Here is a 16,325-nt window from a genome sequence, read left to right as displayed (position 1 = left end):
AGCGCAGGACGAGGAGGCGGGTTGGGGCCACAGCCTGCCGCCCACCGGCCGGACACCGCGGGGCCGAGCGGAGGACGGACCGCAAGCCGGCCGGGCGCGCCATCTGCTCACCGGAGCGCACTCTCCAAACTTCTGTTGAGTGTGTGTGCACGCCAGGGGTGGGGGTCTGTACGACCTGCGCGCCGGGCCGGGAACCGCAGGGGTTACCTTTGGACGGGCTCCTTGGACTCAGATCAGGGTCAGCTTCAGGCTCAGAAACTGCTGAGCAGCTAGGCAAACAAAAGAGGCCACTCAGCTAGCTAGTGGCCAGAAGTCGCCAGAGCGCCTCGTCGCGCCCCCTCCTTCCCTAGGGTGGGGGCTGGCCACTCGGGAGGCGGGGAGAAGGCTCCTGAGCCTGCTGAGGGCTGGGGGTGGGGGCCGGGGGGCTGGGGGCCGGGCTAGACCGGGCTGGGCCGCCGGGGTCGACGGAGTTGGCGGCCTGTTGTGTAAGCCTCAGTCCTTGTTTTCCCCGGCCTGGCTCGTTGTGAAGCCGGACACATCCACCCTTGGACTGGATTCAAGAGGCTGCTGCTTTTCTCCATGCCCCTCTTGGATTTTCTGGATTTTTGAAAACCCAGTGGCCCAGGAGGAGGAGGAGGAAGGAGGAAGGAACAGATCTGCAGAGGAATGTGAGAGAAGCCAGAAGGAGCTGGGAGCCAGAGCTGCCTGGGTTTCTGGAACAGTGGTTTCTGAGTGAGTCTCTTCTATTTCAGAACATTGTTCCAGTGGAAAGTGTCAGACAAATTCTTGCCCTCTCAGAGCTGATTTCTCCAAGTCACTTGACTTTTCTTCTGGGAGTGGAAGGAAGGAGAGACTACCTGCTCTGGGACTGTCAGGGGAAGGGAGGAAGATTATGGACATGGTCCCTCCCTGCTCACAGGAGTGTGTCGGAGACCTAGTAATAACAGGGCAGTTAATGGGCCGTGGACATTGCTTTGAGTAGTGGGAGGCTGGACAGCATCTGTGGGTGCTGAGGCCGCAGTTTAGGGGCTGAGAGACTGAGTCGCTGTGACAGGCCCTGAGCTGCTAGTGCATTCTCAGTTCTGGGCAGGACCCTGTCCTCATCTCTCTCTGCCACTGGCCCAGCCATGGCCCTGAAAGGCCGAGCCCTCTATGACTTCCGCAGCGAGAACAAGGAGGAGATCAGCATCCATCAGGATGAGGACCTGGTCATCTTCAGTGAGACCTCGCTGGATGGCTGGCTGCAGGGCCAGAACAGCCGCGGGGAGACAGGGCTCTTCCCTGCCTCTTACGTGGAGATCGTCCGTTCTGGTACCAGCTCCAACCATGCCGACTGCTCCAGCAGCCCAGGCTCTCTGAGCACCCAGGTGAGCTTGTATGACAGCTCCAGCGGGGCCAGCCCTTCCAGGAGTGGTGGGGGCAGTGGCTTCCTCTCACACCCGGGCAGCTTCGAGGAGGACGATGACGATGACTGGGATGACTGGGACGATGGGTGCACAGTGGTGGAGGAGCCTCGGGCTGGTGGGCTGGGCACCAACGGGCACCCCCCTCTCAATCTCTCCTACCCTGGTGCCTACCCCAGCCAGCACATGGCCTTTCGGCCCAAGCCAGCCCTGGAGCGGCAGGACAGCCTGGCATCTGCCAAGCGGGGCAGCGTGGTGGGGCGCAACCTCAACCGTTTCTCGTGCTTCGTGCGCTCTGGAGTGGAGGCCTTTATCCTGGGTGATGTGCCCATGATGGCCAAGATTGCTGAGACGTATTCCATTGAAATGGGCCCTCGGGGCCCCCAGTGGAAGGCCAACCCCCACCCGTTTGCTTGTTCAGTGGAGGACCCCACCAAACAGACCAAATTCAAGGGCATCAAAAGCTACATCTCCTACAAGCTCACACCCACCCACGCTGGCTCGCCAGTCTACCGGCGCTACAAACACTTTGACTGGCTCTATAACCGCCTGCTGCACAAGTTCACTGTCATCTCGGTGCCCCACCTGCCAGAGAAGCAGGCCACAGGTCGCTTCGAGGAAGACTTTATTGAGAAGCGGAAGCGTCGGCTCATCCTCTGGATGGACCACATGACCAGCCACCCGGTGCTGTCCCAGTATGAGGGCTTCCAGCATTTCCTCAGCTGCCTGGATGACAAACAGTGGAAGATGGGCAAACGCAGGGCAGAGAAGGATGAGATGGTGGGTGCCAGCTTCCTGCTCACCTTCCAGATCCCCACGGAACACCAGGACCTGCAGGATGTGGAGGACCGTGTGGACACCTTCAAGGCCTTCAGCAAGAAGATGGACGACAGCGTCCTGCAGCTCAGCACCATAGCATCAGAGCTGGTGCGCAAGCACGTGGGGGGCTTCCGCAAGGAGTTCCAGAAGCTGGGCAATGCCTTCCAGGCCATCAGTCATGCCTTCCAGATGGACCCCCCCTTTAGCTCTGAGGCCCTCAACAGCGCCATTTCTCACACGGGTCGTACCTATGAAGCTGTTGGCGAGATGTTCGCTGAGCAGCCCAAGAACGACCTCTTCCAGATGCTCGACACACTGTCTCTCTACCAGGGGCTGCTCTCAAACTTCCCCGACATCATCCACCTGCAGAAAGGTAAGAGCCAGAGTGGGCAGGAGACCCCTGCTGAGTCTGCGCTCTGCTGGGCCCTGGGGATCTGAGGATGGCCTAGGGGAGTGGAGCAGCCCGTCTAGTCTTTCTGTCTCATTCATTCATCCCACCGTGTGTCGAGCACCTGCTATAGGGCAGGTGCTAGTCGAGGTGCAGGGATATTATTGTAGACCGCTCTGGTCCCTGACCTCATGGAGCTCGCTGGTTACCTTTTGTTGTCCCTGTGTTTGCTCGTGCATTCCATTTTTTCTGTTTCTGTCTCATTTGCTCATCTGTCCATGATGTGCTGAGCTTGTCAAGGTATCAGGCTGAGTCTGGGAACACGGAGATGACCTTGCCCTTGAGGAGCCCACAGGCTCATGGGGGACAGGGACACAGATAACAAGAGCACAGAGTGTGGCCTGTCTTCCCGCTCGTCTCAAGCTCCACTCCCTGCCCTTGCGGCTTCAGAGTCTGTTCTTCCCACCGCATACCCTATCTGTGAGCTCCCTGTCTGTGTGCGGGAGGCTCGCTGTCCCCATTTTGCAGATGAAGAAGCTGGTGTCCACAGAAGGGTGGTTGCACAGGGAGTCCGTGGCCCAGCTGAGACTGTCCCTTCCTCCTGCGCCTCCCCAAGGATACGTCCATGTTGGCCAGTTCCCAAGCCCAGCTGTGTTTTCAGTTCTCATGGCCCCCCTCCGTGGGGGAGGGACAGGATGGGCCCCTGTCTGTTACTGTTGGGCCGTCAAGGAACTGCCAGGGAAGTGACTCATCCCGGGTCACCTAGGGGCACCCGGGCTGGTCCAGGGGAGGCACAGGGGTTCAGGCATTACCCACATGGCCCATCCAACTCCCCCTTCCTGAACCTGGCTTCTCTTGCCTGAACAGTGAGTCAGGGGCTAACCTGGCAGGTGGCTGAGTCCTGGGACAAGAGGTGGGGCAGATGTCAGGAGAGAGGTGTGGTCCTCCCTGGGGCTGCTTGGTAACTCAGGAAGAACGTCTGCAGGGCGTGAGGTCAGGCCTGGCTTGGTGCAGAGTTTTCCTCTGGGTGGGGCCCAGAGGCAGACCTCTGGACTGAGCCTGGGGGACAGCAAACACCACCCTCTGCCTCAGTATCCAGGAGAGTCAGGAGTAGAGCCCTGCTCTACTTTACCACGAGACTGACTTCTAGAACTTCTCCATCTCCCAGGCTCCTTTCTCCCCTCACTTTCTCATCCTCCTTCCTTTCCCTGCCCTTTTTTCTCACCTTCATGTTCCTGTCCTCCTCCGTCCCTCTTCTTTCAGCTTCAGGAGACACGAGCCCTGAGTTCTAGTTTTGGCTGTGTTCCTGCTTTGCTGGGTATTTCTGGGAAGTGCCTTCCCCTCTCTGGGCCTTAGTTTCCTGATCTAGAGAGCAAAGAGAGGGTAGACCCAGTGAGCTCTCAGGAGGGGAGACTCCTGGGGAGGATCTGGTCGAGAACAGAGTGATGCCTTAAAGCTGGCTCTGAGCTCTGGGGCAGGGATATGGCGGAGGTGGCCGGCCGGCCGGGGCCCAGTGGGGCAGGTGTCTCCCTGGGCGGAAGTGGAGCCATGTTCACTGCTGCGCCCGGGCCTGGGAAAGCTGGTTCAACCAGCTCCTTGGATAGCGTGTTTCTGTGTGGGCAGCGGCGGGGAAAGCAGGGGCACAGTGAGTAAACAGCTGCCCCTGTCTAGTTTCTGAGGACACCCACCCAGGGCAGAGTTGGGCGCAGGAAGGCAGCCCCTTACCCAGCCAGGGCTCCCAGGTTGCACTGAAGCAGGAGGAAGTGGAGCCAGACTGGCCTTTCTGACTCCGCGGCAGGGACACAGAGCTGAGACGGGCCATTTCTGAGTTTCTACTTGAGGTCTCTCTGAGAGTGAGGGCCCAACAGTCCTCTGGGCTGGTGCTTTCAACCTCAGGCAGAGGCTAACCCACCTTCCCTCCCCCTGAGGACCCCTCCCCGGTGGACCAACCCATTTGGGCTTACTGTTCCTCCTTCTGGGCTGTGGTTGGGCAAGTTAGGGAGGGGGGCTTGGGATCTAGCTGAGACAGAATTGGGCAGGTTTGGGGGACCATGGGCTGATGGGGGAAGGAGGAGTTCCATGCTGGCCATGTGGGTGGGATCCTTTCTCAGAGAAAGAAACAGGAAGGTTGGGCCTCAGGTCTCCAGAGTTTGTCTAGTCCATCCAGACACCTGAAAGAGGGCAAGCGTGTGGCAGAGGCCATGGAAGGAAGGAGATGGGAGGCTTAGGTGGGGTCAGGAGGCCAGGATCTGGACAAATATTGCCTCTGAGATGACTGAGGGTGTTTTTCTCCCCTCAGTTTCCCCCTTAGTAAAATGGATCGTGACGTCTGCTTGGCACTGAGATGAAGCCCCCAGTCTGTGCACTGGCCCAGCCCCTCAGTCCAGGGGTCTCCTAAAAGAAGGGGATCCATATAATTAACCATCTAAACCTGGACGGTCTTGGGGGTGAAGGGGGCCCCGGTTGTAGTTACGCTGGGACAAGGGGAAATAGTGCCCGTCCAGGGACGCACCCTGTAAGCCAGCCAGGGCAGGGAAGTTACTGTGGTCCCCGCGCGTGTTACAGACGAGGCACAGTGAGGTGGGGCAGAGCAGGAATTGGGGCCCAGGGGTGTCTGACTGCACAGCCCAGGCTGTTTCCCCTGTGCCAGACAGATGGGGTGAAGGAGCTCCCCGAGGGATGGGTGGTTGCGTAGATGAGCCAGAGGGGAAGGCCGAGGGAGGCTGGGTGCTCTAGCACCACTAACACAGTTGGCGTGCCTGGTGGGCCGGAAGCAGGCCCAGGACGCAGAGCGCATGCGGAGCGGCCATGGGACTCCCAGGTTGGCCATGGCTGCATGTCCCCCGCAGAACCAAGTGCTTGTCTGGCAACATGGGTGGGTCCAGCCTGTGTTCTAGGCCATCATCTCATCCTCCCTCTCCCTCCCCTCCTAGGCTTCCATAAACAAAGGGAAGCCTCTTGCTACCAGCCACCACCAGCTGGTTCTTGCTGTGACTGAAAAGCAGTCTGCACATGGTCACACGCGGCATCTTGAGCTCTTACTCCATCGGGTGCTGGCCTGAGTACTTCATACAGAGGAGTTCAGTTAAGCCTTAACTGCACGATAGGGCGGGCACTGTTATTATCCCATTTCTCAGATCTGGAAACTCAAAATCACTGTGCCTCCAAGAGCAGTTGTCAGCAGCATCAACCTGGTCCAGCCTGTCCCATTTGACAGCGGGGAGAGCTCCAGCCCAGGCAAGCAGTGGCTTGCTGGAGGTGACACAGCTGGGACTAGGACTCAGACCTCCCGTCCCTGGCCTGGGTGGGGGGTAATTATCTCGGAGAGGTGGGGACAAGATGGGTTAAGGTGGGAGCTTAGGGCGTATGGCTGGGACACTGGGGCTCTGAAGCTTCTATCTCCTTTCCTGGTTCCTGGGATCCAGCCTACAGGACACCTGCCAGGGCAGGAGGCCCCCCCGGGTCCTGAGCTCTCAGGTTGAGTCCTACGTGGAATGTAGCAGGGCTGCTGGACAGGCCTGAGCCCCAACTCCCAGCCCGTCTCTGGGGTACGTTACTGTTAGCTGGTCCCAGCCCCAGATCTGAGTCACAGGGTGGAGAGGTGACAGAGAGCAGGGTGGGACCTCCGCTTGCCCTCCTCCCCCCCACAGCTTTTGTCCCCCATGCCTGGCCCCCTGCCTGTCTGTGTATACCTAGCAACTGCAATAGACTCGTTTCTATTACTTGGGCCTCTGTCTCCTCATCAACACAAGGAGCCTTTCATTTCTTCAAGGCCAGAAAAGCCTTCTGAAATACGGGTGCACCCTCGCTGCACCTCAATTTTTTCAGGCAGCTGGAATCCAAGCTAGTTAGTGTCTCCTCTTCAGGTGGGTTCCTTGTCTGTTATCTGGGGGCCCCACACAGATGAGGTGACCTGGGCGACCTGGCATGGGCTCTCTGCAGTGGATGTGGTATCCACCCCCCAGTTGTGGAGGGGTACCTCTAGGCCGCATAGGGGGCACAAAGGAGGCTGGGAGCCCCTAGGCAGGTCCTCCCCAGCACAGCCTCAGTTTCCTCTGTACAAACTGGGGGGCTGGGCAGCTGGCCTCTAGAACCTCTTTAGCTCCGAAGTCTCTTATTGGGTCCTCATGCTGGGCCTTGGGCTCATCCCTCTTCTGCTGCCCAGACCTGGGCAGTCGGGATGGAACAGGAGGCAAGAGGTGGCTCAAGGAGGGTGGCAGAAGGACTGAGTGGGTTGGGAGCTAGTGACTGCGGAGTTCTTTCGAGTGCTGTGTGATCGGCCCTGGAGATTCTCCAGACTCGTGTCTGTCCGCCCTAGCGGCCGCCGTTGGCCGGTTAGCCGCGCGCTTGCCGGCTGATATGGATGCTGCTCGCTGTAAAGGCCTCTGCAGTTATTTCCAGCGCGGAGAGCCCTGGGCCTGACACAGAGTAAATGACCACAAAAAGGATCTTGAATGCATCGGACATCTTAAGCGCGAGTGTAAAGAGCACATCTCGAGGGCCCCCAGTGTGCTGCTGGTGCACCTTGGATGCTCCTGAAGCGCTCGGGGCGGGGGGGGGGGGGGAGGGGGGTGTCCTGCATGCGAAGCCTTCCCGCTTCCTTACTCTGCGTTGCAGGGTGGATTCCCCACAGCCCTGCGGAGAGAGCGTGCCAAGCACAGGCACACCGCCTCCTCCTTCCGGCAACCGGCCCCACGGCCTTCAATGCACAGTTAGTCAAGTGCCTGTTAATTCAGAGCTGAAATTCATTCACCAACTGCGTGCTGATTCATTCAGAGTCTTCTAAATTGGGTCCCCTGCCCAGGTTCGTCCCCCGTCCCCCATCTGTCACCTGGCTATTACAGGGCCTCCTCTGGTCCCTCGAGGCTGGTGTGAGGAGGGACCGGGCCTGTTTGTGGGGAGACACACACAAAGGAAAATTCCAGGTGGCCTTCGAGGTGCTGTTTTAGAATCAATAGTGTGATGGGGGTGGGGAGCACCCTAGAGAGAAGGCATTCCACCTGGGGGCACTGTGGGAGGCTCTGGTGTGTGGGTGGTGCCTGAGCCTCGATCAGGGGCCTTAAATTATGCAGAACAATCTAGCAGGCAGAGCTGTGGAGGTAGGAAAGAGCAGGGGGAGTTTGATGAACATGGGGTCAGTGTGGAATGGGTGCAGGGGCCAACTCCCAGGGGCTAGGGAAACGGGTGGGGACCTTCGTCTGCAGGCAGAGGGGAGCCAGGGGAAGGTCTGGAGCTTTGGATGCCCATCTTGGCTGTTCTTCAAGTACTGTGGAGAACCTCTCAGAGCCTGGGCCTGAGGTGAGAGCCCCTTAGGGGCCTATTGTAGTAGTTCAGTGAGGAACGGGTTGTATCAGCTCAGCAGACATGTACCAAGCTCTCCTGGGGGCCAGGCCTGGTCCTGGGGGCTGGAGACATGGACTCGCAGACCAGAGGGAGGCAGGTAAAGCAACCACAGGGTGGTAAGAGCAGTGGCCGATGGAAGCCTGGGGAACATTTGGAGGCACCTAATGCCGTGGGGGCGCAGGGAAGGCTTTCTGGAGGAGGTGATGTCCGAGCCGATTAGGAGCCAGTGTGAGAGACGATGCCTGTGTTGGGTAAGGATGGCCCTGTCCTGGAACTCGATACAGCCAGCAGGGCTGTGACGGGCTGGGTGCTGTGGGCTGCTGGCAGTGCCCCAGGTTTGGAGGGAAGATGTGCCAACGGTGAGGGTTTGGGGGAGCTCTTGGGGGAGACACCCAGGTGGCTGTCCCTGAGGGGGCTCGTGGAGGGTAGAGGGAGCAAAGAGGGGGAGACCAGAGCCCTAACTTCCCTTGTCCTCCTCCACTGTGCCCATGCCAGGCGCCTTCGCCAAGGTGAAGGAGAGCCAGCGCATGAGTGACGAGGGCCGCATGGCGCAGGACGAGGCAGATGGCATTCGTAGGCGCTGCCGCGTGGTGGGCTTCGCCCTGCAGGCTGAAATGAACCACTTCCACCAGCGCCGCGAACTCGACTTCAAGCACATGATGCAGAACTACCTGCGCCAGCAGATCCTCTTCTACCAGCGGGTAGGCCAGCAGCTGGAGAAGACGCTGCGCATGTACGACAGCCTCTGACCCTGGGTCCCCGGCCCCCACCCCCGCCTGGGCCTGGTCGCTGCAGTGCACTCTGCTCCCTAGACCCGCCTGCACCGCTAGGGGCTTCGAGGATTGGGGTGGGCTTTGGAGGAGTCATGGGTCCCCCTGGGGAAGGCCTCCGGCTGTTAGAGGTAGGGGTACAGCAGGAGTGAGGTTTGGGGTCAGGAACCTTCTAGGCCGAGGCCTGGGCTGCGGGTCAGTCACTTGAGGCCAGGCCATGGTCCTAGCTTCCCCCAGAACATACAGGACTCGCTCACCTGGCCACCGCCTCCAAGTTCATTCAGCCTGCTGCGGCCCTGTGTCAGATGCTGGCTGGGTACCAGGGCTGCGACATGCCTGCCCTCAGGGAGTCCCCAGTCGAGGTGGGGTCAGACACAGAAACAGACAAGGGTAATGCAGAGTGACTGATGATAAATAAGGGCTTCCTGGAAGCTTAAAGAGAGAACCACTCATTCTGCTGGTTAGGGAAGGCTCCACAGAGCAGGTGACATTTGAGTAGTGCTTTGAAGAATGACAGGGACCTGCCAGACAGTACATGGGGCCAGGGGTGGGGGAGACATTCAGAAGAGAGGAATAGCATGGGCAAAGATGTGAAGACATGAAAACTCCACCTCTTCTCTCCCTTACTTTTCCCAAGTAAGTTTGGTGCCCCTTGGTGGGGATTCTGGCCTGTGTGACAGAGGGAAGGGCTCTTCCTCCCATGTCCCTGTCCCTGCCTCACCTTGTCCCCTCAGGAGGAGCTGCAGGCCGACTCCCTCCTGACTCCCTTCCACCTGCTGAGCCTCCATTACCCCTTGGTTAGGGGACCACGCAGCATCCTTTCCCTGGGCTCAGGGTGCTGAGATAAGCCACTGACTCCGGGACCTTGGTGGCACCCTCCTGGAGAGGACACCCAGAAGTTACCAGATATTTGAGTTCACCAGCAACGGCTCTCCACATTCCAAGCAGGCTCAGGCCCCAGTGAATCCCGGAATCCTTCCTGTTGCACAGAGGGAAGGCCAAGGGGAAAAAGACAGGGGCCGGCTTGCCCACTGCCCAGAAGTCCTGGGCCCATGCGCCCATGGCCCGCTTCACTGTGATGTCAGCGCCGGCTCCCTCCCCAGCCAGGCTGTGCTGTCCCCCACCCATGTTTACATCCTCAAGGGGGCTATTCCCTCCCCCCAGGCCAGTGTGTGGGCCAGGGGGGTTTGGGGGAACTGACAGGTGCCACTGCTGGCCTCCCCAGGAGGTCATGGCCACTCCTGGCTCCTGCTGCTTGAATCTTTTTTCTTTCTTGTTTTCTTGATAAACCTTTTGCAATTAAGACAACAAAAGCATGGCTGTTTTTGTTTGGCTCCCAAAGGGATTGAGGGTGGGGGAAGGATGAAACCCTAAATGTCCCTGGGAGCTTTTAGACAGTGAGGTCATGGTGGACACAAAACCTCTAAAGCTGGGGGAGGACTGTGCCGATGGCAGGTGCTAGCTGGGGAGCTAGAGGTGGCTGTGGACCCCAGCTGGACACACATCCTTTCCAGACCTTGCTCTCCTCATCTCTCAAAGGGATGGAGTCCTGCTGGGCCTCGGGCTGTGCTGCTAAGTGATCTAGGACTGAGCTTGCATGAGTGAGGGAGAGGAGGCCATGCTCCAGGACAGTCTAATTGACAGGGGGTTCTTCTCCCCAGGGAGGCATGCCCCAGCCTGGCCCCCAGGAAAGCCCTGGTCCAGGAGAGGTGGGAGAGGGGACTTGGAAACTGTGTCCTTCCCCAAGAAGTCCAGGGCGCCCAGTCCTGTGGTGGCTTCCGTGTTGGGAACTGAGGAGAACTGACCCCCCAGCCGGGCCCTCAGCGGTGTCCCAGTTAGGACCAGTAGGAATCAGTTCCCATGTGGGAAGGAGGGGCGCTAGTAAAACTACGGTTCTCTTTCAGGGCAAGGGGGACTTGGTGGGAGGCTAGGGCTGACAGGGTCTGGGCCTCAGGAGGCTTTGACCAGGCCAGGGGCCCAGGGAGCTTATAGCAGTAAGAGGGCTAAGGAACGGTGGGTGCAGTGGGGTGGAGAAGGGGCAGCAAAGGCTGCCCGTTCAGGGCAGAGCATCCTCAGAGGAACTTCTGGAATGGGCCCCTGGCCCTGGGTCAAAATTAGGTCAGATTTGGGACTTTCTGTGGAATTTTCCCCTCCCTCCTCCCTGCCCTCCTTCCTTCATTTTCCAACCCACCCAAGGACCTTCCTGCCTTAACCTCTCAGCAGCTTTGACCTCCTGGCCGCCTTCTGTAGACAGTACTCTGAGCACAGCGGGGGAGGCTCCTTACTGAGGTCAGTCTGGGTAGGGGTGGTGGAAGCGCCTTTCTTAACCCACAGTGCCTGGAAAGTCCCCTCTTCATGCTTCCTGCCCTGGGACTAGTATTACCCTCGTGTGTCCCTTCCTTGGGGGGAGGGCACCTCTGATCCTCAGGGCGAGGGAGGCCGTCTGACACTTTACTCAGGAGGGGCTTGGACCTGGGAGAAGTGTCCAGAAGTGAAGTCTTAGGACGGGTCAGGTCTACTGCGGGCATCCTGAGATATCTAGGCTGGGGCAGGCTTCTGCGTAATGGGGATTGAGGATGTCACAGCCATTCCCTCGGGTTTCTTTCCGTCTCTCTGTGGGTTGGGGTATTGGAGGGGGTAGTTTGAGGTTGGTCTGAGCTGACCGGAGCGCCTTTCAGGAGCGCCCTGGGGGACCAGGTGGGGGAGGTGTGGGAGCACCCTGGTGGTGGCAGGGCCTGCTGGCTGGCCTCAGTCATGCCAGGCAGATGTTCCAGCCTGAGCTGGGCCCAGCTGCCTCCAGTTCCCTCCCTCACTTTGCCCTGAGGGGGGTGGAACACAAGGCCCCTCTTTCTGCCCTGGGCAGCAAGCAGGACCTGGGGTGGGGGTGATCCGAGTCTCTGATCCCCAGTCTTGGTCCAGCCCACGAGAGGACTTGGCTTTGTGGCCACATGTAGGGGTTGGGGATGGAGGCAGCCCTCGGCTCCTGCATGTGTTTCCTCCCGGACACACAGGAGGGCCATGAGCCTCCATGCCACAGCTCTGCCATGACGGTGCCACGCCTGGAGGGGAGGCAGGGAGGTGGGTGGCTCCAGAGCCAGCTCAACACCTCTCCTCCATCCTGTGGCCCAGCCGTGCCATCATCCACAAGTCCACGTAGTCACAGGTAGAGCTGCCCAGCCCCAAGCAGGCACAGCCACATGCAGCCACACACCCTGCTCACCAGGACGTAGGCCACTCCTGGCCGTCTGCACACAGATGTCCAGTCATGTGCTCGCACAGGGGCACTCCCAGCCATGGCGCCACCCACCGTCACACATTCACGGCCACGGCTGCACACGTGTCATCCCTTCACAGCACCAGTCACATCGTGTCCTCGCTCACAGCCGTACCACAGTCCTACCCACACAGAGCGACACACACTCAGACATACAGCCACAAGTCACACATGCTCCTATCAAAGGGGTCCCACGTGTTGCTGTTTCTAGACTGCAGCCGCACCACCTCCTGGGGGAGCCAGTGGCATCACCCGTCATCTGACACTGGCACTGTGCAGGTGGGGAACTGGAGGTCTAGTGAGGGGTGGCAGCTGGCTGTGTCACGCAGTGGGGCCAGAGGTTGTTCGAGGGCTTGAGCCCAGCTCTGGGTAGCTCTGTGGCCAGTCCCCAGGGCCACTCCCTCTTGCCTCAGTAGCCCCCTGGCAGAACCCACTCAGCAAAGCTCTAGGCATCTCCTATCTGTCCAGCCAGAGCCCAGGCTGCAGTGTCCCTGTGAGCCAGAGCCAGGACGCAGTGGGCAGGGCCCAGGCCTGGGCGGGAGGAACATTCCTGCACCATCTCCTCCCTGAGCATGCAAGGACTGGGCCCGCCCTGCCTGCCTGCCCGCTGACTCAGGCCTCCAGGAGCCAAGCCTGCTTGTCCCCAACGCCCCCAACCTGCTTCCTGTCCAGTTCGGCTCCAGTACGGCTCCGTGGGCTGGGGTAAGAGACGAGGAGCCCTGGCAAAAACCATGGAGAGAAATGAAAATTCACCTCCCCCAGACGGAGCTCAGCAGAGCTGATTGTGAAATCTGGTCGCAGGGTTCAGGATAGTTTAACACAAACCTTTTTTCCTTTGCTTTTTTTTTTAATTTATTTTATTTTTAAAAATTTTTAAATATTTTAATGTTTTTTAATTATGTTAGTCACCATACAGTACATCCCTGGTTTCTGATGTAAAGTTCGATGATTCATTAGTTGCGTATAACACCCAGTGCACCATGCAATACGTGCCCTCCTTACTACCCATCACCAGTCTATCCCATTACCCCACCCCCTCCCCTCCTTTGGTTTTGTTTTGTTAGTCAAACCCCAGTGCAGTCTGGTCTGTTGAAAAAGTGAGTCTCATAGCTGTGGCTCCCTGGTTCTCACAGCAGCCCTGGTAGGCAGCACTGTTCCATTTCACAGACGAAGGGACTGAGGCTTGGCTAGAGTGAAGATGGGCCTGCCCTGGGATCACACAGTGAGATAAGGTGGAGCTGGATTTGAACCCAGCTCCCTGACGTCTTTCCTCAAAGTCTTGATTGACTCGCTTAGGTCTGAAGGAAAAGGGGCTGGCAGAGCTCCACTCCAGAGGTGCGAGAACGGGAGGCTGGCAGACCCAGCTGCTGACATGTGAAGGGGCTGGTGGGTAGGGTGAGTCCCGCCAGCCCCCAGGGATGAAGAGGCTGACCACAGCCCTGCACAGTGGCCACAGCCTTGACCCAGGATCGCCCCTTACACATGAACGCGTGTGAGGAACACCGCCTCATTTCCTGCAACTGACCAGTTTCTTCGTTGCTTTCTCATTCCCTCACATGATAGAAAAGGAATCTCAAATCAATTTGGGGACCCCTCCTTTCTAATGGGATGCATATAAGTTTTGGGGATGGTACATTTGAAGATGGTGGGCAGGCCTCTGGCACTTTGAATTTTAGAGGCTGAATCCCACACTCTATCACACACGTGAAAATTTGCCTGTCTTCCATATTAAAGGTCATTCATATACACCTGTTTCAGTTGGGTTCCATTTATTGCTTGGCAATGCCTTGTCTTACAGGTATTTATTTAAACTTGATTAATTTTGATTTTGTCTTTTTCTTCTCTTTTTGTGTCCTGCTACTTTTTTTTTTTCTTCCTATAAACGGTGTGGGTTCTTGCAGACTCCTGGACCATGGCGCTGGGCCTGTGCTGCCCACCATGGTCCTAGGTTAGCCTTGGATCCTCTGGTTATCTTCTCCCCGCCCCACCCTCTCTTCCCACCACTTGCTCCTTTGATCCCCATCCTGAGGCCTCTGTGGGTCTGGCCTTTGGTCTGTTTTGAGCACTTAGGGCTCCCTTGATCATCTGTATACCTGCGGACCTCAAGGAGCCTCAGGAGGCTAGCAAAAGTCCCTTCTGTGGCCTGTGGTCCCCTTTGGGGCTCACGGTCAGTATTCCACAGCTCCCAGCATGCACTCATGCACAGGAAGTTCTGGGAGGCTCTAGAGATCCTATGCAACCCTTTGTCATCGGGGGCCTGGCTGCCACCTTGGGGCTCTGCCTGGGAAGGGGCCAAGTCCCTGATGCACCTGGATCTGCCAACCTCTGGGGCTTCTACCGTCCCCAGCGCGGGCGGCACCTGGCAGACGCTGGATGGCCAGCATTTCCCAGCCACGCTGCATGCAAGAGATTCTTGTGTGAGATGGTATCCAGGTCTGGGTCACCTGTGCTGGGAGGCAAAACGGTGGTGCCTGAGGTAGGAGTTGGCCTCCTGGAGGCACCTGGAGCCTCTTCTGGGCTGACCTGGTTCCCCTTCCTGCTGTTTTGGCAGCAGTGTAATGGGCGGGGGAAGTACGAAGCTCCGCTGGACAGCCCTGCTGTCCCCAGATAGCCACCAGCCCCCTGTTGCCTTTCTCTCCACCACCCAGAGGCAGGGCCCTGGTACTGACCGGAGTGGCTGAGGCCTGGTGCGGATCCTACCCACACGTACTTGTTCTAGGGATGTTTCTTAGTGGCTTCGTGCTTCCATTTCTCTACTTACAACAGGAGTTCCAGATGGCCGTTAGGAGGATTCCATGAGCAAAACCCATCAGCTGGACAGTGCCCGCATGTAGCAAGTGTTCAGTGAGGAGTAGCTGGGAGAACCAGCCTCCGAGCGGAGCCTTAGAGTGGCCCTGGAGAGAGGCTGGGCCACGAATATTCTTACCCCGCTTCGTAAGTGAGAAGACTGATTGAACGAGCCTCTAAGGCCACACAGTAAGTAGATGGCAGGGCTGGGCCTGGGCCTAGGCCCCTGACCACCTCCAGGCCTTGAGCCTTGCCCCATGTTGCTGCCACGTCTTTACGGGGAGCAGACTCCTTGGGGCTTCCTGGCTGTCATGGTACATGACAGCCCAGGGCCGGAGGGCTCCACTGGGCCATTCATTGGCTGTGACACACACCATCACATACAGGAGAGCGGGGTCCTGGAGTTAAGAGATACAGGCTCGTGTCGGGCCTTCCCCGGGTAGATTTGGGGGACCTCAGGCAAGGTCAGTACTCAGTCTCGGTTTTCCTCAGCGGATGTTGACAGTTGTCACTGTGACACTGGGGCTTGCGTTCATGAGTGTGGGCGTGTCACTGCTTCAGAGTGCTGTGTCCTCGGAGCCGCACAGGCAGGCAAGGCGGGAGGTGGCCCAAGTGCACAGCGGCTCACGCTGAATGCCTGCTCTCTGCCACTGCGTGCTGGGCATAGGGCTCAGAGCCTCCCCTGTGCTACCTCGTTGTCCACAACTGCCCGGAAGGTGAGAATGACTGCCAATGTGTCCCAGCGGACCGAGGCTCTGAGGCATGGGGTCCCCTTCCAAGGCGGGCAGGCTGGGCAGGCTGGGGGCAGCTGTCCTGCTGTGCAGTGAATGCACGCGTGCTGGGAGCTGGGGGGAGTGGGGAGGCAGGCGGCGAGTCGCTGCGTGCCTTCTGGTTAGCAGGTGGAAGGGCAGAGGGCTTGGCCCACGGAGATCGCCGAGCAAATATTTGTTGACTGATAATTTCCTGTAGGGCCTCAGGCTGGAGTGTGGGAGTGGGGTCTGGCCAAGGAAGAGTGGGCTGGGCAGACGAAGGCAGGAGTAGGGGTCCGGGGCAGGACTCAGGTGTCTGGGAAGGAGCTGCGTCAGGAGCCTCCTTGCTTGAGGGGCCAACATGAGGGGTGAGAGTGAGGCTTGGTAGGGAAATGCTGGGACTGGGTTCTTGTGAGTGCCGAGGCGGAGCTGGAGAGGGGGGCACCCTGGCCCCGGGGCTTCCGTGTGGGGTAGGGTGGGCAGGCGGAGGGGAATGGGGTGTGTGCCGGAGTGCGTGTGTCCGCCCGTGTGGTCGCTGGGTGCCCGTCAGTGTGTGCACCGGTGCTCGTGCGAGCGTCCCCATGGTGGCACTCTGCCTGTAGTCGTTCGGCCACGCGTGAGTTTCCCTGCGATCCCCAGCCTGGAAGAGGCAACACCTCTCACCCTGAGCTCAAGGCCAGACTTGCAGTCAGCCTTAGTTGCTCCCTTTCTCTCATGCTCCACATCCACCCCTGAGAAAAGCCTCGGTAGCTCCTCAGAAGAGGTCCCAGATCTGACCCGAGCCCCGGCCGC

The 16,325-nt window shown here is 58.8% G+C and overlaps 1 protein-coding gene across 1 annotated transcript; it reads left to right on the top strand.

Annotated features, from left to right (window-relative positions):
• The first annotated feature begins 421 nt into the window (after positions 1–421).
• Positions 422–13,869, top strand: SNX33 (sorting nexin 33). Its single transcript, XM_045795139.2, has 2 exons — positions 422–2,595; positions 8,449–13,869. Exons 1-2 carry the CDS (start codon positions 1,128–1,130, stop codon positions 8,700–8,702), a joined length of 1,722 nt encoding a protein of 573 aa, XP_045651095.1. The 5' UTR covers positions 422–1,127; the 3' UTR covers positions 8,703–13,869.
• The last annotated feature ends 2,456 nt before the right edge of the window (positions 13,870–16,325 follow it).

Source organism: Ursus americanus, chromosome 28 (assembly GCF_024610735.1).
Source record: "Ursus americanus isolate L20-20 chromosome 28, mUrsAme1.1.p, whole genome shotgun sequence".
NCBI classification, from domain to species: domain Eukaryota; kingdom Metazoa; phylum Chordata; class Mammalia; order Carnivora; family Ursidae; genus Ursus; species Ursus americanus.
The sequence above is the reverse complement of the archived record's forward strand: the minus strand, read 5'-3'. Positions and strand labels throughout refer to the sequence as shown.